At 41.0% G+C, this 24,458-nt stretch overlaps 2 protein-coding genes and 2 pseudogenes across 7 annotated transcripts; 3 read left to right on the top strand and 1 right to left on the bottom strand.

The window, feature by feature from the left end:
* The first annotated feature begins 127 nt into the window (after positions 1–127).
* Positions 128–5,516, top strand: LOC126612550 (ribonucleases P/MRP protein subunit POP1). Of its 6 annotated transcripts, none has more exons than XM_050281001.1 (12): positions 128–275; positions 420–461; positions 916–1,479; positions 1,611–1,707; positions 1,853–1,960; positions 2,037–2,267; positions 2,665–2,783; positions 2,863–3,354; positions 3,749–3,857; positions 3,997–4,523; positions 4,880–5,047; positions 5,153–5,516. In XM_050281001.1, the coding sequence occupies exons 3-12, from the start codon at positions 1,037–1,039 to the stop codon at positions 5,349–5,351; spliced, it is 2,493 nt and encodes an 830-aa protein (XP_050136958.1). In that variant the 5' UTR covers positions 128–275; positions 420–461; positions 916–1,036; the 3' UTR covers positions 5,352–5,516. The 6 variants fall into 6 exon arrangements, with proteins under 6 accessions (XP_050136958.1, XP_050136955.1, XP_050136959.1 ...); XM_050280998.1 differs by having other exon boundaries at positions 3,937–4,523; XM_050281000.1 differs by having other exon boundaries at positions 134–197; positions 3,937–4,523.
* A 79-nt stretch (positions 5,517–5,595) lies between these two features.
* On the bottom strand, positions 5,596–7,115 carry LOC126612551 (pentatricopeptide repeat-containing protein At1g02370, mitochondrial-like; annotated as a pseudogene).
* Positions 7,116–7,236: 121 nt separating this feature from the next.
* LOC126611984 (beta-carotene isomerase D27, chloroplastic-like) lies at positions 7,237–14,458 on the top strand (annotated as a pseudogene).
* A 69-nt stretch (positions 14,459–14,527) lies between these two features.
* LOC126612552 (heterogeneous nuclear ribonucleoprotein 1-like) lies at positions 14,528–15,987 on the top strand. Its single transcript, XM_050281004.1, has one exon. The coding sequence runs from the start codon at positions 14,625–14,627 to the stop codon at positions 15,660–15,662; it is 1,038 nt and encodes a 345-aa protein (XP_050136961.1). The 5' UTR covers positions 14,528–14,624; the 3' UTR covers positions 15,663–15,987.
* The last annotated feature ends 8,471 nt before the right edge of the window (positions 15,988–24,458 follow it).

Here is a 24,458-nt window from a genome sequence, read left to right as displayed (position 1 = left end):
TACAGAAAGTGTTTAGTTTCAGCCGTTGAGATTGATCCAACGGTCAATTAAATTGCTCCAGGTATCAAATAGGCAGCCGCTTGATCGGGTACCTCTTTTCCCTCCTTTCTTTCTCCACTCTTCCGCTGCAAAATCTCTCCCTCTCCTCTCCCTCTCTCTCTCACCTGTTCTTCTTCTCCCAGTAGTCAGGTCGTCAGGTCTTCTGCTGCAAAATCTCTCTCTCTCCTCTCCCTCTCTCTCACCCGTTCTTCTTCTCCCAGTAGTCAGGTCGTCAGGTACTCTCTCTCTACTTGCAGATTGTAAAGTTTTATTCTTTATTTCTCAATATTTTCATTGAAATTAATTAACTTTACTTTTGCTGCTCGCTCTCGTTGGCTGATATATAATTTTGTGACGTCACCTGAAACACAAATCCGAAGCCATTCAGCTCCGATAATCTCGCAACCTCACAGAGTTTTCGGGTGAGTCTCCACTGCATCCTTGTTTTTATTTTTCTTATGTTTCTGTTTTTAAAATAATTGTTAGTATGAACTTGTGAGCATATCTGATGAGTTTGGATACACGAAACGCAACTGGTGATTGATGTGAGGAGTTTCTTATGTTAAATTCCCTCAGTGGCAGTGCCAAGTAATTGATTTTGTTGCTCACATTGCATTCAGAATTTCTATCTTATAGTTTTCTTTGTTTCAATCTTTATATATTTATCGGATACTGCAGTTGCTCATTTAGCTTTGTGTCTTTACATATTGGTTTTTGAAAGTTAAGTTGAAGTTGTTGTATCATTGATGTTAGTTAGATTGAATTTCGTATCTCATGTCTTCTATTGTTTCCAACTTTATATTTAATTGGAATCGGAACCACAGTTGCGATTGCTAAGCTTTGAAGAATCTTACAAATTGTTTTTGGACATTTCAGAGTAATAGACTAGTACTGCGAATAGAGACCGATGATGTCCGAAGAGTGAAGAGGCGATTATAATTTTGTGTGGCGGACTGGTATAATATCGTTCTTCATCTGAGGGGTTTAATTGTGTCTAATGGCTACCGATGGTTTCAGACGGCAACAGGTTTCATCAGCTCCGCCTCGAAAAATCAATGTCCAAAAGTTTGCAGAATCACGGGGTTCAGAGCTTGAGACACTCCATTCAATTGTATCTAACAGATTGAACAATGATTTCCGGTCTCGGAGAAGCAAGAGAAGAAGAACCACTGCTTACGACAATCAAGCCGCCAAAAAAAGATGTAGAAAGAAGCGAAAACTTGATCAGAGTAATGCTTTGACATTGCCTCCAGGGAAATATGACAAGAAGAATGTTCCTCGTCGCATTCGTCGGAGAGCTGAGCTTAAAATGAACCTTGAAAAGGGTTTCTGCACATCAGGGGATGGTACAAAGAGGCTTAGAACACATGTTTGGCATGCGAAGCGGTTCACAATGACAAAGCTTTGGGGTTACTACCTTCCCTTGGGTTTGCAGGGCAGGTAAAACGCATTATTAATTTACCAGTACTATTCCTTACTTTCCGCTTATTATTTGTTCTATTTCTTGATAAATAACTAATTCGCTTGTATATCTATTTTATCAAAAAAAAAAAAAAAACAATAAAATGTAGAGGAAGGGGTTCCAGAGCTGTCTTGAAGTGGTTCAGGGATGGAGTGCTTGTTCATGATGCAAGCTATCATGTAGCTATCCAATTGGAGGGGCCGGAGGCAGGCATTTACTTTCTATCTTATGAATTTATTCCTATGAAATTGTATACCTTTTAATTTATTTTTCTTCAAAAGGAAAACTGTTGCAATATGTTATTTTCTGCTACTAAATTATGATGTTACACCCTACTTCATATGCATCCAGGATTCGTTACTATCAGTGTTAGGCATGGTAATGGTGTCTCCTCCGTCAACTCGTTCTGAAACTGTTTCCCATTCTGTTATTTCTGGTGTCATATATGATAATGCTATGGTAAGTTGTCCTATTGCACTTTTCTTTGTGAATGTGGATGACTTGAGGTATTGACTTGATGACCCATTTTTCGCAGCTTCATCATTTGGGAGCACCTCTTTCAAAACCAATTGCTCCTGTGAACTGTATGTGGCGGCCTTCTGGCCAACCAAATAGAGATAATAATGCAGCTGACTGTGAAGGCGATGAATTTAATGGGCTAGAGGGTACAAAGCACTCTTCTACTGATCGCCAGCTTTGGGTGTGGATACATGCTTCTGCTCTCACTGAAGCTTATGACACTATGAAATTAGCTTGCCAAAAAGAGGTACCCATTCTTTCTTTTTGTTCACACATACATCAATAGCTAGTGTATAGAGGCTTAATCTCATCTGACTTCACGTCGGAAGGAAGGAAATGATGATTTATAGATCTTAAGATAGAATGCAACAGTCCTGGTTTGGTATTTAATTCTTTGAGTGAATGATGATTTAGGGGAATACTGAAACTCGTCTACTTCTATGCTTTGTACTTGATTCTCTGATAAGCCAACATTTTTTTCAAATGCTACTCTCAAGTGGTTTTTGTGCTGTGCTGATGTGTCAAAGTTCGCCTCTAGTCTAGACTTGGTAGATGTCAGAATAAAGAACTCATTACTGTTAGATGATACTACATGTTCTCGGTAGATTATTTACTGTTATTCATATAATGCTTTATTATCTTAGATGGAGGGCAGGGGCATCGTGATTAATTGTTCCTCACTTGAGGGTCAACTTGCAAAATTAGAATTAGTGGGATCAAAAGCATTTCAACTCCTTCAAAGGACATTAATCCCTGCTACCAGGTGAGTTACGGAGAGGATTTCATTGACTTAACCAAGTAATTAGGTTAAAGATGGCTAATTTTGTTGTCTGGCTGAATAGGACTAGAGATACTTCTTGGAAGTTGATGAGACATTCAGCTGCCGAGGCAGATGTGGATTCCCGATCTACAATTCATCTTAAAAACGAGGAGGAAATTCCTTCTCATGCAATTTTGTCCCTTAATGTCAAGGATCCTCGCACATTAACAGAGAAGGGAAACACTGCAGATGCTGAAGATTTAGGTTCAGCTAGTATACTAGGTGATGTACTAGGAACTGAAGACAACGAGCATATTATCTGTGGACAATTTTCAGACAAACCTGCAGGTAGTGGCAAGATCAGAGCAAACAATTTGTGGGATGTTAGCAGTGGAGTAAGCCCTCCAGTGGAAGAGGCTGTTCTTTGCAATGAAAGACATGACCAGAAGAGGAATTTCTTCTGCCTCGATGATTCAAGTTCAGGGGCACTAAATACTTCCTCCACGTCACAGGGCTCATGGTCTTGCCCGATTATGCTTTTGAAGAATAGTAACGGAAGAGGCTTGCATGTTGGGTAAACTCCTTTTTTTCCTGGTTTATTCTTCTATTAAGGGTTATGTGGATTAAGTTAATTGCTGCATATTTGATGTTCTTGTATTAATGCTTATATGTGGGTTCAGTGGACACCATTTCTTCTGAGATGTATGTTCGTACTGTTTATAAAATGTTAATATATTTTGTTTCTCATAAGATATATTATAGAGTTCTCTGTCTTTTTTACCCCACTGACTCTTCGTGCAATAATTGTTAACGTGATCTTCGAAATTCTGAATTTCATGAACAGCAGAATGTGACAATCTGTTCTTTTCTGACTCGCCTTAAAATTGCATCACAAACTTTATCATCTGTTCAATTGACTTTCATATTTGTAAAGTTACCTTAGAAGTCTATCTCTTATTGCCTTACAGATGGTCTGTTATACTCCCCTTAAGCTGGGTCAAGGCATTTTGGATTTCTCTTGTCTCTAAGGGGGCTCATGCATTGGGTTTGAGAGAGAAGCGCTGGATTTCAAGTGAAGTAAGCATTCAAACTTATTAGGTATAATATTTAATATAAGGTTATGGAACGTTGCATCTAAGTCCCTTTTATTTTCTAGGTGGGGTTGCCATATTTTCCTTCAGATTTTCCTGATTGCAATGCATATTTATGCCTCAAGGAAACCGAAGCTGCTGCCTCTAATCTTAAAGATGAACTGCGTCCTCCAGCCATAAGACCTTTGAAGGTTCCCATTTTATCCCCATGGAATAGTATCCGAGTTGCTTTAAAAGAAGAATCTGTTGCAGTTGGAGATGCTGAAAGTTTTTGGCAACAACATGGTGTCAGAAGCGATTCATCATCTAATTCAGAGTGTGGAAACTCTGATGCTACATTAGCTGGCTGTCATGGAGATTCATTTGATGGTTTTGTAGCACGGACGAAATTTTCACTGACAAATTTCTTGAATGAAATTCAAGGCTGTCATTTGCGTATGTATCCTTATGTGGCTGATAAGGAGACAAGTTTTACGAAGTCTATGAGGGGTGAAATAAAGCTTGAACCGGGCCAAGATCAGCTTGCTAGATTTAAGTACAATCGTAAATTATGTTATGTTAGAGTATTGCTCCATGCTTACAAGGAAGGTTTTCTTGAAGAGGGAGCAGTAATTTGTGCGCCTCGACTGACGGACATCTCACTGTGGACCAGGTAGTCATATTTTCTTTGGACTTAATTATGATTTGAAATTAAGTCGACTTTTATTTACTAGTAGACTTGTTGTCGTAATGATTAATGATTTTATTTAATGTGTCTGCTCTAATGTGCCTGGACCAGGATGAAGGCTTGTTTGAGAGATAATGTGATCTATTTACATTACGCCTCATTATTCAGAACTTGCTTTGCTGAAATTTTTATGAAATTTAATGTAACCATTGAAAATATTAATCTTGGGAGTGACTTGAAAGTTTGTGGTTATTTTTGAAAGATGTTTGTACGTATTTCAGAGCAATTTTCGTGATGCAGATCAATAACTTTGAAAAATAAGCTTCATGTGTGTCTTGCAGGTCAGATAGTTTCGATGGAGGACTTCAGATGCCTCAGTCTGCTGTGGCATCATACTTCGCAGAGCAATCTTATGGTAAGTGGGAAGTCCAAATACCAGAGGACGCTGTTCTTAGAGAAACTCATCGTTCGCCAATAGGCTTCGTCACCACTGGTTTTGTTAGAGGGAGGTTAGTTCACAGCATCCTGCCACTTTACAACCACCATCTTTTCTTTCTATTTGCTATGCATTCATAATTTGCCGCATGCTAAGTTGCATTTTATTTTATGTGCAGCAAGAAGCCAGTAGCAGAAGCTTTTTGCGAGGCAGTTGTACTCGCTCGTCTCAGAGAGGAACAATGGGATTCGGTGCCAGCTAAGCAAAGACGAAAGGAAATATATGTTCTAGTCAGGAATTTGAGATCTTCAGCTTATAGACTTGCTCTTGCCACCATTGTTCTGGAGCATCAGGAAGAAGATGTCGAATTCTTGTGAGCAGCCGCAGAATATGTGGTTGGCTTGCGTAGCACAACAAAACAATGTTGTTCTAAATTTACTTTTTACTAAACCAAATAGTTATAGGAAGCTTCATGTTTTTCGTGTCTCGGCAACATCACAGTCATTAGTCACATAATACATATAACCTTTCATCTTTACAAACACTTAACCTTAGTTTGCGGTTTCTTGATTTCAAAGTAGCGGTAGTTGGCGATATTCTTGTGATCGTTGCCATAAACAGAAAAATCTATGCCTGCATACTTACGTGTTGATACAATACCGATTGCATCAATCTGAAAATACTGAAAGCTCGAAAGATCCAACGCTAAAGATTCCCTTTATACAAGTTCAAGAACCGAAAAATGTGTTGGAAGTTCTAGGGGGCTGCTCTAAGCAATCAATTCACTCGGAAACCTTTTCAAGTAAATTCTCAAGCTCAAGCTCGGGGCTGATTTCAATATGCTCTTCCTTTAATCTCTGACGCATCGCAGGATCCGATTTTCCAGCAGCTATGTAAGTCTTAAGCAACAAACAATACTCATTGCAACTGAGACAACCTAGACGCTTCAGAATCTTGCAAAATTTCTCAGCACCATCAACATCTTTCTCGTCCTCAAAATACTTGAGAAATGCAATTCTGGTATCTGGGGATGGATGCCATTCGCCATCCTTGCTTTCTGAAACAGCAGCTCCCAAATGGCTATCAGCCAAATCCACCTTACGGGTGTTCAAGGCGTGAACCATGAGCATTTCCCGAGCCTCGAGGAAAGACCCTTTACCTTTAGTCTTCTTACAGGCATTTGACAAGATCAATTCTGCTTCTTCGTGCATGCCCTGACTGAGGTACCCGCGTATAGCAACATTTGCCAAACTCATATCATATTTGGAGCAAATGGACTCCCATCCCATTCCTCAAACATTTCTTTCAATCCCTCAATGTCATTTAGCTTACAAAGGGCCTGAAGCATTACAAGATAGCTTTCATTGTTTTTTGTGGGGAAAGATTTCCTGAGTGTTTTCCATACCTTTTTGACTCCACTTAGATTAGAAGTGCAGGCATAGAGGCTAATTAAAAAATAGTAATGCTTACGCCGCTTCAGGGGTTTCACCAGTTTCTCTACCGTCTTAAGGACTTCATCTGCCTTGTCAAAAAGCTCCGCCTTTACATAGATATCAGCCAGGTTACTATAGGCTGACCAACTGCCTTTTTTTCCGTCTTGTGTTTTCATTTCGTCCAGGACTCTTCCTAGTGCTTCAAAATCTTCTAAGGCGGCGTAGCTCTGCATCCATGTTTTATAAGTACGTTTGTCCAGAGGGATGTTTCTCTTCTTCATTTCTTGCACTAAAGGATCCACTTTCTCTGAGTTCTGCTTTCTCATATGCAGAGACATGAGACTGTTAAAGATAAAAGTAGACGAAGCACATCCCAACTCATCCATCGTCGCAAAAAGCGCCAGTGCCTTTTCTTCCATCAGTTCCTTGCAGTACCAGCGCATAAGTGCACTGTAAGTGAATAGGTCCTTTGAAGATTCCGGTAGGCCACTGACATAATCCTCAGCAGCTTCTATCCCTTTGACTTTGGCTGTAATATCCACGCGTATTGCATAGTCTGATTTCGAGTACTCCATTTTCCTAAAATCCATCCATTCCATTATCTGCACAAGCAACCGAATCAACAACAGAACATATTACTACTTACTTTCTTGAAATCTATGAACCATTAAGCAATGCAATACAAATATTAGATCAAATTGAACTCGAAGCACCAAAGCCCCGTTTGATATAACTTGTATAAAAAATAGAAACAATTATGTAGAAATGTCAAACTGTGACTTGTTTATAAAGAGGGAATACTATACAAATTGAGGATATTTTGATGTCGATGCTAACATTGTCACCTGTAATTATTAGTCACGTGTTGTACTATGGGTGATTCGCATAGTTGATATGTCCATTGCGATTCGCCCACTTAGATGTAAGGAGCCATGTGTGTTTGTTAATTGGGTACCATGTGTGTTTGTTAATTGGGTAGATGATGCCCATAAGTGAGTGTTATGTATGTGCTTAGTGCTCAATTGGCAGGTAAGAATATTGAGATCCTTGTTTCCACCGTTGCTGCTAGACCTTTATAGGTTGCTGATAGCACCTTTACAAGGTGGAAAAGTAGCTGCCATGGCCCATCATGGTTGCAAGGGTAACTGCAATTACTTGTCAATGGCTCATGGGTCCTTACACAGTAAATTCTGTCGACTTACCAGACGGGGACCTCATGGACTGGAGTAGTGGGGTGAGCGAGTTCAGTTCGCCGTTCTTCGTTTACATTTTTATTTTTAAGGTCAGGTTCATGGTCGCGATAAACATAATGAATGGGAGGGTTCACCATTGATGCAGGTGTTTGTACAGAAATGCAAGTACTTAGAAGAAAGCAAATGCATCGGTATATGTCTGAATACTTGTAAGCTTCCCACTCAGGTTAGTAACTCTTTTGAGTAATACTCGACCGTCGGAATAGACATTAATGAAAGATTAGACAGTGCAAGGGAATAACATAAAGAACACGCACAAGGTTTTTGTTTGAAACTTTGGATAATCTTCATTGATCTCAGTATCTTCTATTTATACAGTCTTACAGAGGGTTTTACAGGCTTTGACAATTTGCATAAGGAAAGATTCTACAAATCAATATTTACATGAAATCAGGGATCTTAATAAGGCAAATGAGTATGATCACGAAATCATCTATTGGACAGATGATTTCGTGGCCTGATGAGCATGATTGTCTCCATCTTGTCTATCACACCCCCGCAAGCTGACAGGGCGAAAGAGCACTGGAAGCTTGGACAAAAGATAGCGAAAGCGAGTAACAGACAGACCTTTGGTGAAGATGTCAGCAATCTGATCATGTGTCGAAAGATAAAGAACTTGTAGCTCGTTACGAACAACCTTTTCACGAACATAGTGATAATCTACCTCAACATGACGAGTGCGGGCATGAAATACAGGATTGGAGGCTAAAGATATTGCGCTAATGTTATCACAAAGGACTTTTGGACAGTACAGGGGAAGTCGAAGATCATGAAAAAGTTTACGAAACCAGGAGATCGCAGCGGCAGTGTAGGCAAGTTGGCGGTACTTCGCTTCAGTACTAGAACGAGAAACACCACCCTGTTTCTTAGAACTCCAAGAGACAAGGTTAGAACCAATATAAATGCAATATCCACCAGTGGATCGTCGATCATCAGGATCACCGGCATAGTCGGCATCAAAATAGGCAGTGAGAAGAATGGAGCTAGGTTTGTATGTAAGACCGTGAGAAGGAGTACCAACTAGATAGCGTAGGATACGTTTGACAGCTAACCAATGGTGAGAGGTAGGTTGATGCATAAATTGGCAGACTTGATTGACTGCAAACGCAATGTCAGGACGGGTGAGAGTGAGATATTGGAAAGCACCGACAACACTTCTGTATTCCATGGGATCTGGAAGAGGGTCGCCATCTTGAAGGCTGAGTCTTTGACCGCTGACAGCGGGGGTATGAACAGGTTTAGCTGCTGCCATTTTCGTACGTGATAGAAGATCCTGCACATATTTATGTTGAGAAAGAGATAAGCCATATGAGGTTCGAACAATCTCCATGCCAAGAAAATAATGAGCGGGGCCTAAGTCCTTCATAGAGAATCGACGGCCTAAGTCGGCAATCAACTGCGTAATGTGAGACATGTCATTTCCTATGATCAAAATATCATCGACATAGATAAGCAAATAAATGAGTATGGATCCAAGAAGATAAATGAAAAGAGATGTGTCGGCCTGGGAAGGAGTGAAACCCAAATCCTCCAAGTGAGAAGAGAAACATTGAAACCATGCCCGAGGGGCTTGTTTAAGACCATAGAGAGACCGCTGAAGTTTACAAACATGATCAGGGAATTGAGAATCCACGAAACCACTGGGCTGGCGCATATAGACGTCTTCAGATAAAAAACCATGGAGAAATGCATTGTGAACATCAAGCTGACGAACAGGCCATCGAAACTGAACAGAAAGAGCAAGGATGAGACGAATGGTGGAATGGTTGACCACGGGGCTAAAAGTTTCGCCGTAGTCGAGTCCAGGTTGTTGATGGAACCCATTTGCAACAAGGCGGGCTTTGAATCGTTGGATGGAGCCATCAGAGTTCCTCTTGATACGGAAGACCCATTTATTTGGCAAAATGTTCATGGAACTAGTACGGGGAACAAGAACCCAAGTGCCAGCTCGTTGAAGAGCATTGAATTCATCTGCCATTGCTTGACGCCACTCAGGAAATGTATTGGCTTGGCTGAAACAAGTAGGCTCAAAGAGAACATTAGGAGATACAGAAGCATTCGCATAATGAGCATATTTGGAATGTGACTTAAGACCAGCAGATTTACTCCGAGTCACCATAGAATGAGCATTCATTTCTCTTACCGAAGACGTGGCGGGGACATGTGGGTGTGTTGAAGAAGTTGGCAAAATAGGTGCAGAGGCTGGAGGGCGAGAATGTTTACGGTGATAAACGTGTAAGGGGGCAGGTGTAGGTTGTTGCGGGACGGTAGGCGATGAGGGAACAAAAGGTGCAGGTTGAGCGGTAGTGGATGAGGTGGGCATCGAGGCGGGGGGAATAGGGAGGGGTGGGGTAGGATGTATGATGTTGGATTGCACGGGTTGGATGGTGGGGAGGTGCACCGCTTGGGAAGAGATTGGCATCTGGGGAATGGGTTGAGTAAGGAGTGACGTGGGCTGGGATGTGGGTGTGGGGAGGGGTCCAATAATTTCAAGCGCGGGATCCGGGGACGAAGATGTCTTGTTGGAGGCAAGAGTAGAGGATAGCTCAGAAAATGGAAAATTTAACTCATCAAAAAGAACATGGCATGACAAAAAAATTCGGTTGGTGGAAATATCTAAACATCTATACCCTTGATAATTCAAAGAGTACCCTAAGAACACACATTTGGTAGAACGATAACGTAGCTTATTATTATTATAGGGACGCAAGTATGGAAAACATGCACAACCAAATGTTTTTAAAAAGGTATAATCGGGTTCTTTGCCAAACAGTTTGTGAAAAGGAGTATCATAATCTAAAACTTTGGAAGGAAGACGGTTTATTAAGTATACCGCAGTGTGCATTGCCTCGGCCCAATAAGCAGGAGGCATCGACGCTTGGGCCATCAATGTGAGCCCAGTGTCGACAATGTGGCGATGCTTACGCTCCGCCAAACCATTTTGCTCGGGATGGTGAGGACAAGAAAGACGATGATGAATCCCGTGTTGAGTAAAAAAAAATTTAAATTGAGTACTAGTATATTCACCCCCCCCATCCGATTGAAACATTTTAATTTTAGTAGAAAATTGATTTTCAACCATAGTCTTAAACGAAACAAAGATGGAGTAAACTTCAGATTTTATGCGCAGTGGAAAAATCCAAAAATAACGAGAATAATTGTCAACAAATAAAACATAATATTTATAACCACTAATGGATAAATTTGAAGCATTCCACACATCAGAATGAATGAGTTCAAGAGGATAAGATGTAACAGACAAGGATGGAGAAAAAGGAAGTTTAATACTTTTGCCCAAAGGGCATGAATGACAAAAAAAATTATTCATAGAGATTTTGTCAGAAGAAGGCAATTTATTTCTAGAAAATAAAAATTGAAAAACTTGAGACGAGGGATGACCAAGACGAGAATGCCAAATATTGCCACCAACACGAACACCTAGCATTGCTACACGACCATGAAAAGGTTTGGATGAGGAGTGAATTGGAAAAACACCATCCCTACTCTTGCCCCAAAAAAGGATCTTCGCCGTCACCGAATCCTGGACAAAGAAATAATCAGGAAATAAGGTAATGAAGCAACCATTATCTTTCATAAATTGATATGCAGAGACAATGGAAGTTGAAGCATTAGGACAGTGGAGGACATCTTGCAGTTTAAAAGTGAGGTTATTTGATGATAAGGTTGAGTTACCGATGTGGCTAATAGGCAAACCTGTTCCACCAAGCACACCGCCAATAGAATCATTGCCACGATATTCTCGAGTAAGAGTGAGTTTTCCCAAGTCATTGGTGATGTGAGAATTAGCACCGGAATCTAGAAGCCAAGGTTTGTCGGATTGAGGAGCTTGAGCCACCATAGCCGTGAGACGCTTAGATGGAATACGCCCTTCATACGCCAGATTCATACGGTTGAAACAATCAATGGCAAGATGCCCAAGACCACCACAAATTTGACACTTGATGCGGGACTCACCAAAGGGGGAAGAAGATGAGGCATTATGCTGATTTGGGGATAGGCCTAAAAGGCCTGCAGCTTGCTGAGCACGATGAGAATTTCCAGAGGCATTAGGAGTGCCTCGATAGAAGCCACCATTTCGTTCACCACGGTTAGAATGCCAAGAGGCATTAGAGGTGCCTCGATAGGATCCACCCTCGCGAGTGGAGCGGCCATCGTTGCAACCAGAGAATGACCAACCACCCCCGCGAGAGGAATCGCGATTGTGGGAAGCCGCCATAGCGTGAACAAAGTGATCAACAGCAGGAGTTGGATTGGCGAGGCGAAGCTCGGAAGAGAGGAGAAGGGCTTCCAAATCAACATAAGACACTGGAGTTTCACGAGCTTGGGCAGCAGCAACGGTGTTTTCGAACTTGGGTCCAACATTAGACATGATCACAGAAACAAGGTCAGTATCAGTGATGGGCGAACCAGCGAGCGCCAGACTGTCAGCAAGAGAGTTGATGCGATCCAGGTAGTCAACAATGGAAGAATTGCCACGCTTGGTTTGGAAGAAGGCGGTACGAAGTTGAATGATGCGACAATGACTGTGGGAAGCATAACGGTGCTGCAAAGCAGCCCAGACATCACGAGCAGATTGGTGGCGAGCAGTGGCAGAAAGAGCCTGGAGACCAAGAGACCCATTGATCCAAGAAAGGACCAACTGATCTTTCTGAATCCAATCCTCATAATCAGGATTGACAGTGGTGGTAAGTTGGCCAGCAGCATCCTTGAGAAAAGGGGGAGGATATTCTGAAGAACCATCAATAAAATGCATCAGACGACGACTTTTGATAACCGGTACAATTTGAGCAAGCCAGAAAGGGTAGTTGGTGGTATCAAGTTTGATAGTGATGACATGGGAAACATTGGGGAAGATGGAAGGTTCAGCGGAAGAGGGAGTCTTGATAGTGGCAGCCATTAGGAGACAGGAGAGAAGAGAAAAAAAATTGGACGATTAGTCAAGGGCTCTGTGATACCATGAAAGATTAGACAGTGCAAGGGAATAACATAAAGAACACGCACAAGGTTTTTGTTTGAAACTTTGGATAATCTTCATTGATCTCAGTATCTTCTATTTATACAGTCTTACAGAGGGTTTTACAGGCTTTGACAATTTGCATAAGGAAAGATTCTACAAATCAATATTTACATGAAATCAGGGATCTTAATAAGGCAAATGAGTATGATCACGAAATCATCTATTGGATTCGTGGCCTGATGAGCATGATTGTCTCCATCTTGTCTATCAATTAACAACCTATTCATGACCGTTTCTACAAAAAATTCATGTTCATAGAAACTGTTTTGAGTAACATGAATGTAAGCCAATTGATTCGTACATGTTTACTAATCTATAATCAGATTGAGGAGAATTGAATTGAGGAGGAAACATAATTAGGTTCATGTTAAAGTTGTTTACTAAACTAAACTGGAATCAGATACAAATGATACTGGTTCCGTATATATCGTTTACTAGTTCACTGGAATCGGAATTAAAACTAGCTTGATTACTAAATTGTCCTTGTTCAAAATAAATTATTTTTATGCTATAATTATTAAAATTTAAGTTTATCTATATAAAATTAAATTTATCTTTACAAACTTTATCTTTTCTCCCTCCCATCCTCTCATCCCCATCTTTTCTTCACCGACTTCCAAAGCACTCCCATAAAAGCAGATGCTTTAAACAGAGAAGGGCCTAGACCTAGTCCGAAGAGGGAAGAAGAGAAGTGAGAGTGAGGGGAACAAGTGAATCGAGAAGCATCGCGGTTCGATTTGCGAAGAGGGTGTTGGTGCAGCGATGGCGCTAGCATTCAACAAGTACGGGCGGCCCTTCATAATACTGAGGGATCAAGAGCAGAAGTCTCGATTCACATATTAACATATCCTTCCACTGCCACCCATATTCACATGTCCTCCCACCTCCCCTGCCACCTCCCAATTTGGGTGGATTTGCAGAAGACGAATTGAGAGGGCAATTTAGGAACAAAAGTCTGATTCCTGGAGGACACAAATTCAAGGAATTCAATTACCATCTGTTACTAGAGAATCCGACTTCGGGAAATTCCTGAGTGTGATTCTGGAATTCATATGGGTCCCACACGATTTTTGATTCCTCTCACGTTAGTAAACACCGGTGTAATCCGTAATCGGAATTCAATTCCGTTTTTTTTATTCTCATTACCCTTACATAAACGCGCCCAAGCTACTTTTGTAACCTCTCTAAAAGCGATTTTCTTTATATTTTTATGTTATCTGGTAGTGCTTTTGTTTTGGCTATCCGGAACAAGACGAAAATAATAATAACTCCATAAAAACTGTTTGCTGCAGGCTTTCTTCAAAAGATTACATGGGCGTTGCTTTAGTGATGGAGCCAAACTTTAGTCGATCATAGCTGTCAGGTAAAACCCCAAGACCTCTACAGCTCTACTCATTTCCACATATTGATTGTCCTACAATTGACTCTCTCAATTAAACTCGAATACGGCAGTTTAAATTCGGGGTTCTCCCTCCGCTTCCTGAAACTGATGCCACTCCTCAAGCAACCATGTCTGGAGATCTGCCCTAACGCCTTTCGACCGAGAGAAATGGCCAAAAAACATTAACGTAGAGAAATGTCCAAAGGCATGAAAGACTGCAGCATTGGTTTGCTACTGGAGATATCGTAATACTAGATATACGGACTGAATTATAAACTTTGGGCACACATCGATTACCGTTTGATCTGCAACAGCATGAAAAAGAAAAGGAGGCTTGACTAATTTTACACGGAGTTTAATCCAAGACATTTTATTTGAAATCAAGATTTTGGCAAACAAAAGAAGCAGAGGATAGCAAATCAATATACAAGGGATAGATAATGAGCACATAGTGTGTTTTTTCACTTTTTGGTTCCTTGTTGGCTCCAAAAAACCAGAATTCGCTGGTAATTTCAGGATCTTCGATCACTCAAATCCCGACGGACATGGCTTCCAAGAAGAGTAACTATAACCCTCTCTCCGGCGATGGTGCTAGCCCCGGAAAGATCTTCATCGGTGGTTTAGCCAAAGACACCACTTTGAATACCTTCGTTCAGTACTTTGAGAAGTATGGGGAGATAATTGACTCTGTGATCATGAAAGACCGCGAAACTGGTCGACCTAGGGGGTTCGGGTTCATCACCTATGAGGATCCTGCTGTTGTTGACCAATTAATTGAAGAGACTCATGTGATCAACGGAAAGCAGGTTGAGATAAAGAGAACCATTCCAAAAGGTGCTGGTCAGGGAAATGATTTCAAAACAAAGAAAATTTTTGTTGGCGGGATTCCACCGACCTTTACTGAAGATGAGTTCAAAAGCTTCTTTTCACAATTTGGTAAGGTGGTGGAGCATGAGATCATACGTGATCATGTCACTAAGCGCCCTCGAGGATTTGGATTTGTTGTATTTGACAGCAATCATGATGTTGATAATGCTCTCGCAAATGGAAATAGGATTGATATGGCAGGTACACAGGTTGAGATCAAGAAGGCTGAACCAAAGAAGGCCTCAAACCCAGCACGTGTTCCTGCATTTGGTACTGACTCTAGGGCACACCCTTACAATGATAGATTCAGTGCATTTGGCGACCCCATGAGTAGTTTTGGTCCTGGTGGTTATGGCCCTCCTCCTTATAGGTCACTTGGACGTTTTGGCAGTAGGTTTGGTGATTATGGTGGATATCCAGATAGTACTGATTTTGGAGGTGGTTTTAGAGGTGCCTTTTCTGGTTATCGTGGGGGGTCATCATTCGGCTATCCTAGTCGCTTTGGTTCCTACGGTGAAGGGCTTGGTGGGGGATATGATGGTAGTGGGTTAGGTGCATATGGGCATGAAGTTAGGGGCTATGGTGGTTACGATGGTTCAGGCTCTGGTGATGGCTATGATTCAGGTCCTGCTGCTACTTATGGTGGGCCTCGAGGCATGTATGGTAGTAGGGCAGGTTATGGTGGGAGTAGTCGTTACCATCCCTACGGAAGGTAGAATTATGCTTAAGCTTTCCAATAGGTGTTGCATGCAGGTTACTGCAAGAGGCTCTAAGCTAGGAGATCAAATCAACCATTAGTTTGTTCGATGGTTTACTCTATTGCACGGACAACCAAAGTTAGATCATCACTAATTTAGAGACTTCTGTCGTTTATCAGTTAGGCATCTTATTGTCGTCGTATGTTGGGATTTAGAAACTTACTGTTATGTTGTAACATATTTTTGGTAGAATCAGCCTAGACTAGAGTTATCTGCCTATTATCTTTCGTTGCATTGGTTTCTCTATAGTGTGCACAGTGTGAAATATTCAAATTAGTTTTAACTCTTTTGTTAAAAAAAAAAAAAAAAAAAAAAAAATCAATATACAAGAAGTAAAAGGCGGAGGCATACATGGTATTATACAGAGAAAAACCGGACCACGAAAACCGAAAAAAACCGGATAAATACTGAACTGAAACCGAAAAAATTGGACCGATTAAAAACCAAACCAAACTATATAAATTGATTATTTTTTATTTGTTTACATTAGGTACTTATTTTTCAAGCCCAATTTTACGTCCACTATTAGCCTAATTTCAATCCAAGGTTAGGTAGACCCAACTTTAGGTCCAAACATGTTGAAGGTTTTTTTCATTTTCTCTCCAATCTCTCCAATGGGACAAATCCATAGTCTAAGGAGAAAAAATGTGAGGTAATGCAATGTCGATACTTGACATCTTAAGAATGGTCATAAACATACACAAGAGTACAACCATCCCAAAATCAATGCCTCATCAAAATCTTGTCACCCAATGAAAAAATGCTGAAAAAAGAGTACATTAGGACCTAGTTGGTTTTCATGTTTATAGGCCCAACTTGAGGAAACTTCGAGTTCGAGGGTTTTGTAATCCGATTTCCAAATTCTTATTAATTTCACACACCACATTCATAATTTGAATACAGTCGAATCATAAAGAATAGGTTTTAGGGTTACTCGGTCGGCGTGAAAAAATTCTGGTCTTGAATGAACTTCTTGAAATCCAGATTTCGATCTTCAATGATTTGTATTTCGTTCAACATAAACACGAGGAGAAATTGAATAAATTAACAACTAGATCAATTCAATAAAAAGTAACAGTTTAATCGAAATAAGGATGATATGAAACTAATAATCCCCTTTAATTGAAGATGGTGAAACTCCAGGATAATTCTACTTTAGAACTCCAAGCGCAACTTATCAAAAGCTATTCATACTCATAACGTGTTGTAAAACTAACTATGTTACAACATTTTATTAAATGTGAACGTACACACTTATGTATATAAACATGTATTTTACCGTATGATTGACAAGTGAATACAAAGTAATTTTTTTAAATACATATATAAGTGTATTATACGTGTATTATGAGCAAATTTAGTAGAAAAGAAAAGGTGTAACGTAGAATAGTTGGCCTGTTTTGCAAATACTGCAAAGTTGGATAAAATAACAAGTAGAAAAAGAAAAATGAAAAACATACGACGAAAGGTTTTATGGGGGGTTCAGTCCTCTTCCCTCCCTCTCCGTTTACAGCCTCCGCAGACAGCACAACCTGCTTCTCCCTGTTGCCCTTAACTTACCAGGTAACCCTAACCCTACCTTCTACCCCTAATACATAAATATACACGTACATATACATTAGCTCAGTTTGTGTCTCTGGAGCTAGCGACTTCACTTATCTGAAAACTCAAAGAAGTTCATTTTTTTCCTGGAATTTGTGTTTTCCTACTGTTAATTTCTGATAATTTATGAAAACAGAAGAAATAGATTAAATTGTTCGCTAAAGTTTTGAAATTGTTGGGAAGGGAATGTATTGCATGAATTAAATTGTTTCTGCTTTTTTTGTTTGTTTGTTTGTTTGTTTTCTTGTTATCAGATATGAAGTTTTTTACTTTCTTTGGTACCGCTTAGAGTAAAAAGGACCTATGTTACTGTTATTATTGTGCAACTTTACGAAGCCAGCTGCAAAATCCGCCATTCTTGTTCATGTTTTTTTTTCGGAATTTTAACGAAAGCTCCTGGTATTGTTCACTTTAACGAAAAACCATATTTTTACACTAAAAGTCAATCCTTGTACTATTCACTTTACCCTTTATTTTGTCCTTATCGTTAAAACTCAAAGTTTTCAAGCCATTTTCATTAGTTTTCCTTTTTTTTTTTAAGGAAAACTAATGAAAATGGCAAAGTGAATAGTACCAGTATTGACTTTTTAGTGTAAAAATGTGGTTTTTCATTAAAGTAAATAGTACCGGGAGCTTTTCGTTAAAGTTCTTTTTTTTTTATTGGAAAAACCTTTTGTTCAACTAATAGATAAGGATTGGGTGTTATTATTGGGAATTTGTTTAAAATTCAAACTAGGACAGTGTTTTGGTTGAATTTAGAGCTGTTAAGTTCGGGTTTTTGTTGCAATTTGATATGAAAACGACGACAATAAGCACTTAAGCACATGTTCAAGTTGGGAAGGAACTCGAGTTGTGCATAGGATTTGAACAGAAAATTAGTAGTAGTTTGACCATGTCGTCTTACTTCAGTTTAGCTGAATTCAGAAGACAAGGCCTTAGTAGTAGTTTATTATAAAGTAGGACTATCGAGGTTAACGTCTGGAATTTGGTCGAGTGTTCTGTTAAAATGACTATTGTATTATTGTTTTTATTAAATTTGTCGTTTCCGTTTCATTCATTGTAGATAGCTAGATGGGATGAGATTATGTCCCTTCCTGTGCAGAGTCCGCCTGCACTGGAGTTTTCTTCTTCTGATCTTGTGTGGTCAAAGGTAGAAGGTTGGCGGGACAAGAAAGATAGAGTTGCTCTAATTCCGTTCCGTAGAGTTGACGATTTTCTGAGGGGTGAATCCTCTAATAAAGAATGTCCAACAAGATTTTATGTTGAAGCGAGGCAACGATGGCAGCCAAAGACGCCTTACAAACCAAAGGTTGATGGTATTCTTGAGTATATTCTGTAAGTTCCAGTTTTTGCCCTTGTCCATTTTAGCCAGCATTCCTGTATCCTATCAGCTTAAACTATCTTTTTTCAAATGTGTAGATATTGGTGCTGCTCCTTTGGTCCTGATGACCATAGGAAGGGTGGGCTTGTACGACCCAGCAGGATTAATGTCTCAAAGAAGAAAATGATGGTGGACCGAACACGAAGAGAGGTTGTACCTGCCACTTTATTGTGAAACAATTAATTGCTGAACCCTCAGTGGCGCTTATCATACATAATCAGGACAAGCATATAGATAGGAAAGGAGCGCCATGCCATGGTCCACAAGATAAGATGGCTACTGGAACACGAGCTATGTTTGCCCCTTGTATCTTTGAGGATCTGCTTCTTTGTGTGCAATCTTTGTTCTATGTGAGGGTCTCTGTGGAGACTATAATGCAGAGACATAATGAATCTGTAGAGAAACAGGGTGGTCCATCTAATTGTGATGACCTTTTAACCCATAGGTTTGTTCGGAGGCAGGAGAGGGTCATTCGATGTTCTATTTATGAATTGGATGCTGATAATGCGATTAGCATTAGCATGTGGGTAGAAAACATCAGTCATGTTTTCTTCTATGAGGATTTCTCTGATGTGGACCCTTTCACTTCGGGCATTCAGACAGAGTGGCAGTTGCAACAGATGATTTGCTTCGGTAATCGCAGCCTTATAGCTTCTGATTCAAGGTTCGGAACAACCAATTTAAAGTCCGTTTAGTTTGTTTAACCTCTTATTATTAACTACAATTCTTAATAATAATGAGAAACTAAACATGTTCATGTTGCAACATTATTAGTATTCCGTTCATAGTCTCCTTGTATTTAATGAAGACAACAAGACCATTCCGGTGGCATGGATAGTGGCTCCAAAGTTTGGAAGTTCAAATGCCCATAAATGGATGAGAGCTCTTTACAATAGAGTTCAAACGAAAAACCCTGTTTGGTAGTTAGCTGGTTTCATAGTGGATGATCCTCTAGCTGATGTGCTCACCATCAGGTTGGTTGCTCAGTCCTCGTCCAACCTTCATACTGACAATTTTATTCACTAATGTTCTTTTTCGTTATACTCAGGGATGTATTTCAGTGTTCAGTGTTGATAAGCTTTTGGCGGGTTCGTCATGCATGGCATAAAAACTTGGTAAAGAAATGTGTGGACAATGAGATGCGAGCTACAATGTCAAGAAGGCTTCATCAGGCAATGGATAACATCTGTCAACAACGAGGAACCTAGCGTTTGTTTGAGGACTTCATAGAAAATATTCTTGATGAATCAGATTTTATGGATTACTTTAAGGCAACTCCTAGAATTGGTTAGTCACTATCATCTTTAGTAGAGGTATATATTGCCTTATGATATGAAGTAACAAGTATGTCTTTTAATTGGTTCTTATCTTTACAAATCTGCTTGTATGCCTATGTATGTATCTCTTAAGACCTGTGTGTGGGATACATAAAGGTCTACATATACATGCATACATCATGCTAATGAGTTATATGTATACAACAACGATAAGAAAGCCTTATCGCACTAAGTGTGGTTGTTTGCATGAATCCTAAAACTCATTGTGCTCAGTTTTGTGCCAAGTCTTCATATGCCGATATGCGAATGCTTAGCATGTAATAATATTTCTTTGTATAGATGGGAATATTTTATGTTTGTTTATACCATATTTAGGGCCTCGTATATTTGGGCCTTGGGCCTTGTATTTGGGCCTCACACTAAAGCCCATACTTTGTAAAAGAGGAGGAGCCCTTTATTCTATAAAAGGGGACTCCTCCCCTCATTCTAAGGGAGGCAAAAGAGCCAAGCCTAAGAAGGCTAAGAGAAGCTCTCATTACATTCAGGAGAGACCTCACACCACCGAGGCTCTCCTCTCCCTTCTCTTCTTTCTCTGGGGGACTTCCCCCAAACACTTGTATCCATACACTTACAGAGAAACAGAATCAACTACAGTGTGGACGTAGCCCAAACATTGGGGTGAACCACGATAAAATCCTTGTGTTCTTTGTGTTCTTCGTGTTCTTGAGCGTTTGTGCAGATTCACGGTCGGATTTACGTTGTTCCAAGACCGCCCTGGTTTTGTGCATCAACATTTGGCGCCGTCTGTGGGAATCGACACAAAAAACTATGTCGGTTCTCTTTCATTTTTTCACCTCCACCGTGAATCTGCAAAATCTGCAAGAACCCAAAACCTTACTCCTAGCAAAGTGTGCCATGATTGTTGTTCCTTGGAGCGAAATATTAACAATACGGAAAGGGTATAGTGGTCCAGTGCAGAAGACGAGACGCAGGCTTAGACTCGGACTCAGCCTCGGGATGACGATACCGCCATCGCTGACCTTGACGCCGACGGTGGCTTCTCTTCTCTTGAGCGAATGTTATAGTGGGCCATAGGCCACTCCGATCACAATGGGCCATTGGTCACTCTGATCCCGTCCAATTGAAAGAGAAGACGCGAGATGTCGAGCGATTGTCTCCTGCCGACCTAAACGACCGCCGGCTAGAGATAAAGCAGCTCATGGACGAGCTGAAGAAGCCTTCGACCGCGCAGCTGATGCAGATTGCGATTGACAACTTGAGTAACTTCTCGCTGTCGTTGGAAGATCAGCACCGTGCTCTGGAGGAATTGGTGCTCCAGCAGATCCATTGAGCCTCTGGTTTCAGACTCTGCATCTGCCTCTACCTCTCAAACTCTTTCTTATTTCTCTCTCTCTCTACAAAACCCAGAAAGCAGAAAAATCACAAAAACCCAGAAAGATCCAAATCTCTGTCTCCTCCCTTCACTCTCTCTCTTTCTCTCTCTCTCTCTCTAATTCACAATTAATCTCTCTGCACCTACTACTTCCTAGATCTGAAAACTAGAGATGGAGAAAAACAAACAGCCTTATCAAATTGGTAACTTGTCAGAGAGGTTCTGAAAAGCTTCATTACAAAAGATTGAAAGAGAAAGAGCAAATGAAAAAAGAAAAGAAGGAAGAGAATAGAAGAATCGACTCCAACAATGGCTTCTTCTCATCAGATTGTGAAGAAACCATTGTCTCTTCCCCAGTTATTGACCCGATTCAGCAAACCCAGTAGCTGCCACCAGCACCATCCATGCCACCTACCCCCGTCAGATTTAAAGCAGCAAGCCGGCCCGAGCGGAGGAGAACCGGGTCCCAGCAGCAGCGACCCGAGCATGGCATGGCAGTTCCCACTTGCGGCTCAGCCGGAGATCATGAGAGCAGCAAGAGAGACGCTCTCCGCTCCCTGCTGCTGTCGACTCCCCCAAGGTCTAGATGGCTGCTCCTTGTTCCTCTCTGCCCAGTGAGAGTCCCATCCATGAGCCCAGATAGCAACGTTCACACTCGTCTCGGCCGATAGCAACGGAAAGGCAGCAGCAAAGTGGTGACATTTGGATACCGTGAGCCCACCGCAGTTCTCTCTTTACTTCTCTTGGACTCTCCTTGAACGCACACTGCAGCCCTTCCTTCCTCCCTTCCCGTGTCGGAAATCACCTACACAACTTTTAAAGGAAGAGAAAACAAATGTGCTGATAAAGCTCAAAACGGGCCTCCACCTGGGCCAGTGGTTTTTCTAAGGCAAGCTATGGCCTCATCCGCCTCCGTGAAGAAAATAGTAGACGACCTTGCCGAATCCCGTATGCACCATGATCAACACACAGTGAGTGAGCTTCACAAACCTCAGAAGATGGTGAACAAACCATGGAAGATCATCATCACCGCCAATAATGGTATGCATGTGTCATCCTCACCGCCAACAATGGTATTGCTTCGTACAGCCGGTTTGCCAATGCTATGGGTTTTATGAGGACTGAAGCCTTGTCAGGCTGCACCCAGATTCTCAATAAATAGCAGGAGCTCGACAAGTAGATTCAAATCCATGGTTACCCAAGGTCAAGTCGTCACCAACAAAGCAGCGATGGCCTGGGAACCCGATAAGCCTTTAGTGATCGAAGACGTACAGGTGGCTCCGCCGCAGGCTGGAGAGGTCCGGGTCAAGTTTCTGTGCAATTTTTTGATGGATTATATATTGCGGGAGCAGTACAGGGATCCTTGGAATGAGGTCAGAATTGGGAAACTACTTGAAGACCTTGATGCTTTAGCTAGAGCCATTACTGTAAAGCACTGTTGTGACGATGATGGCACAACAAGGCCACGATGATGCTTTGTCACTCCCATTGAGAAGATGCCCACTGCATAACACTTTCAGATCCCCAGCAGCAGATGACAGCACAAAAAGCAAAAGAGCAAAGTAGTGGGAAACAAAGTGAAAGAAAAAAAGCAAAAGGAAAAGATGCTTTTACAAACGGTATCTTCTTGCTTTTACAAACATGAGCTGTCTACTTTCCAAAGCGGAAAGGAACAGCGTCACCAAGTGGAAGCCAAATCTCTGGCAACGCAAAGACAGAAACAGAGAGAATGTTGTAGAAAAACACAAGCAACAACAAGGACCCGTACTGCAAAAGCAAGGAATAAACACCTCATCAGAGTGATGTGGTTTACTTTCCTTATTTTTGAATGATGTAATCTATTTTTCGCATCTTTCGGAAACATTTGTATAAACCCCATCAGAGGGTAGTAATACTAAAAAAAAAAAAAAAAAAAAAAAAAGGGCTGGCATGTGGTGGAGAACGAAGGCCCATAAGCCATTTAAGCCACCAACCAGATGATGAAATGTACAACCCGTACTCTAATTTGGCAACTAGCCATTTATGCCACCAACCAGGTGATGAAATGTACAACCCGTACTTTCCTTCATGCCACCAACCAGGTGATCAAAAGTACGTCCAGTACTTCTAAAAAAATTATTCGGCAACCCGCCGCTATTACCACCAACTAAGTGATGAAATGTACAACCCGTACTCTAATATCATTTGGCAACTAGCCATTCATGCCACCAACCAGATGATGAGATGTACAACCCGTGCTCTATTTGACAACTAGCCATTCATGCCACCAACCAGGTGATGAGATGTACAACTCGTACACTAATTTGGCAACTAGCCATTCATGCCACCAACCAGGTGATGAAATGTACAACCCGTACTCTCCTTCATGCCACCAACCAGGTGATCAAAAGTACACCTAGTACTCCAAATTATACATGAGCATTACTCATGTCATTCATACATAAACATTCATGAGCATCACTCATATCAATCATATATAAACATTCATGAGCATCACTCATGTCAACATTCATGAGCATCACTCATAACAACATCCATGAGCATCACTCATGTCAATCAACATAAACATTCATGAGCATCACTCATGTCAATCAGCTTCAAAAGCTTCATTTACAGAGCTCTAGCTTTAAAGCTTCACTTGCAAAGCTTCACCTACAAAGCTTCAGTGCAGGGTATACAAATACCGCCTCCGAACAACCGCCACTTCGGCCCATACATGGATTCAATTTGAAGTCTCGAGCCAACAGACTCTCTTGACTGAAGACTTGGGGGACTACTGTTTATACCATATTTAGGGCCTCGTATATTTGGGCCTTGGGCCTTGTATTTGGGCCTCACACTAAAGCCCATACTTTGTAAAAGAGGAGGAGCCCCTTATTCTATAAAAGGGGACTCCTCCCCTCATTCTAAGGGAGGCAAAGAAGCCAAGCCTAAGAAAGCTAAGAGAAGCTCTCATTACATTCAGGAGAGACCTTACACCACCGAGGCTCTCCTCTCCCTTCTCTTCTTTCTCTGGGGGACTTCCCCCAAACACTTGTATCCATACACTTACAGAGAAACAGAATCAACTACAGTGTGGACGTAGCCCAAACATTGGGGTG

This window comes from Malus sylvestris, chromosome 17 (genome assembly GCF_916048215.2).
Source record: "Malus sylvestris chromosome 17, drMalSylv7.2, whole genome shotgun sequence".
Taxonomy (NCBI): domain Eukaryota; kingdom Viridiplantae; phylum Streptophyta; class Magnoliopsida; order Rosales; family Rosaceae; genus Malus; species Malus sylvestris.
Note: the sequence above shows the minus strand (reverse complement) of the source record. Positions and strands in the feature narration are given on the sequence as shown.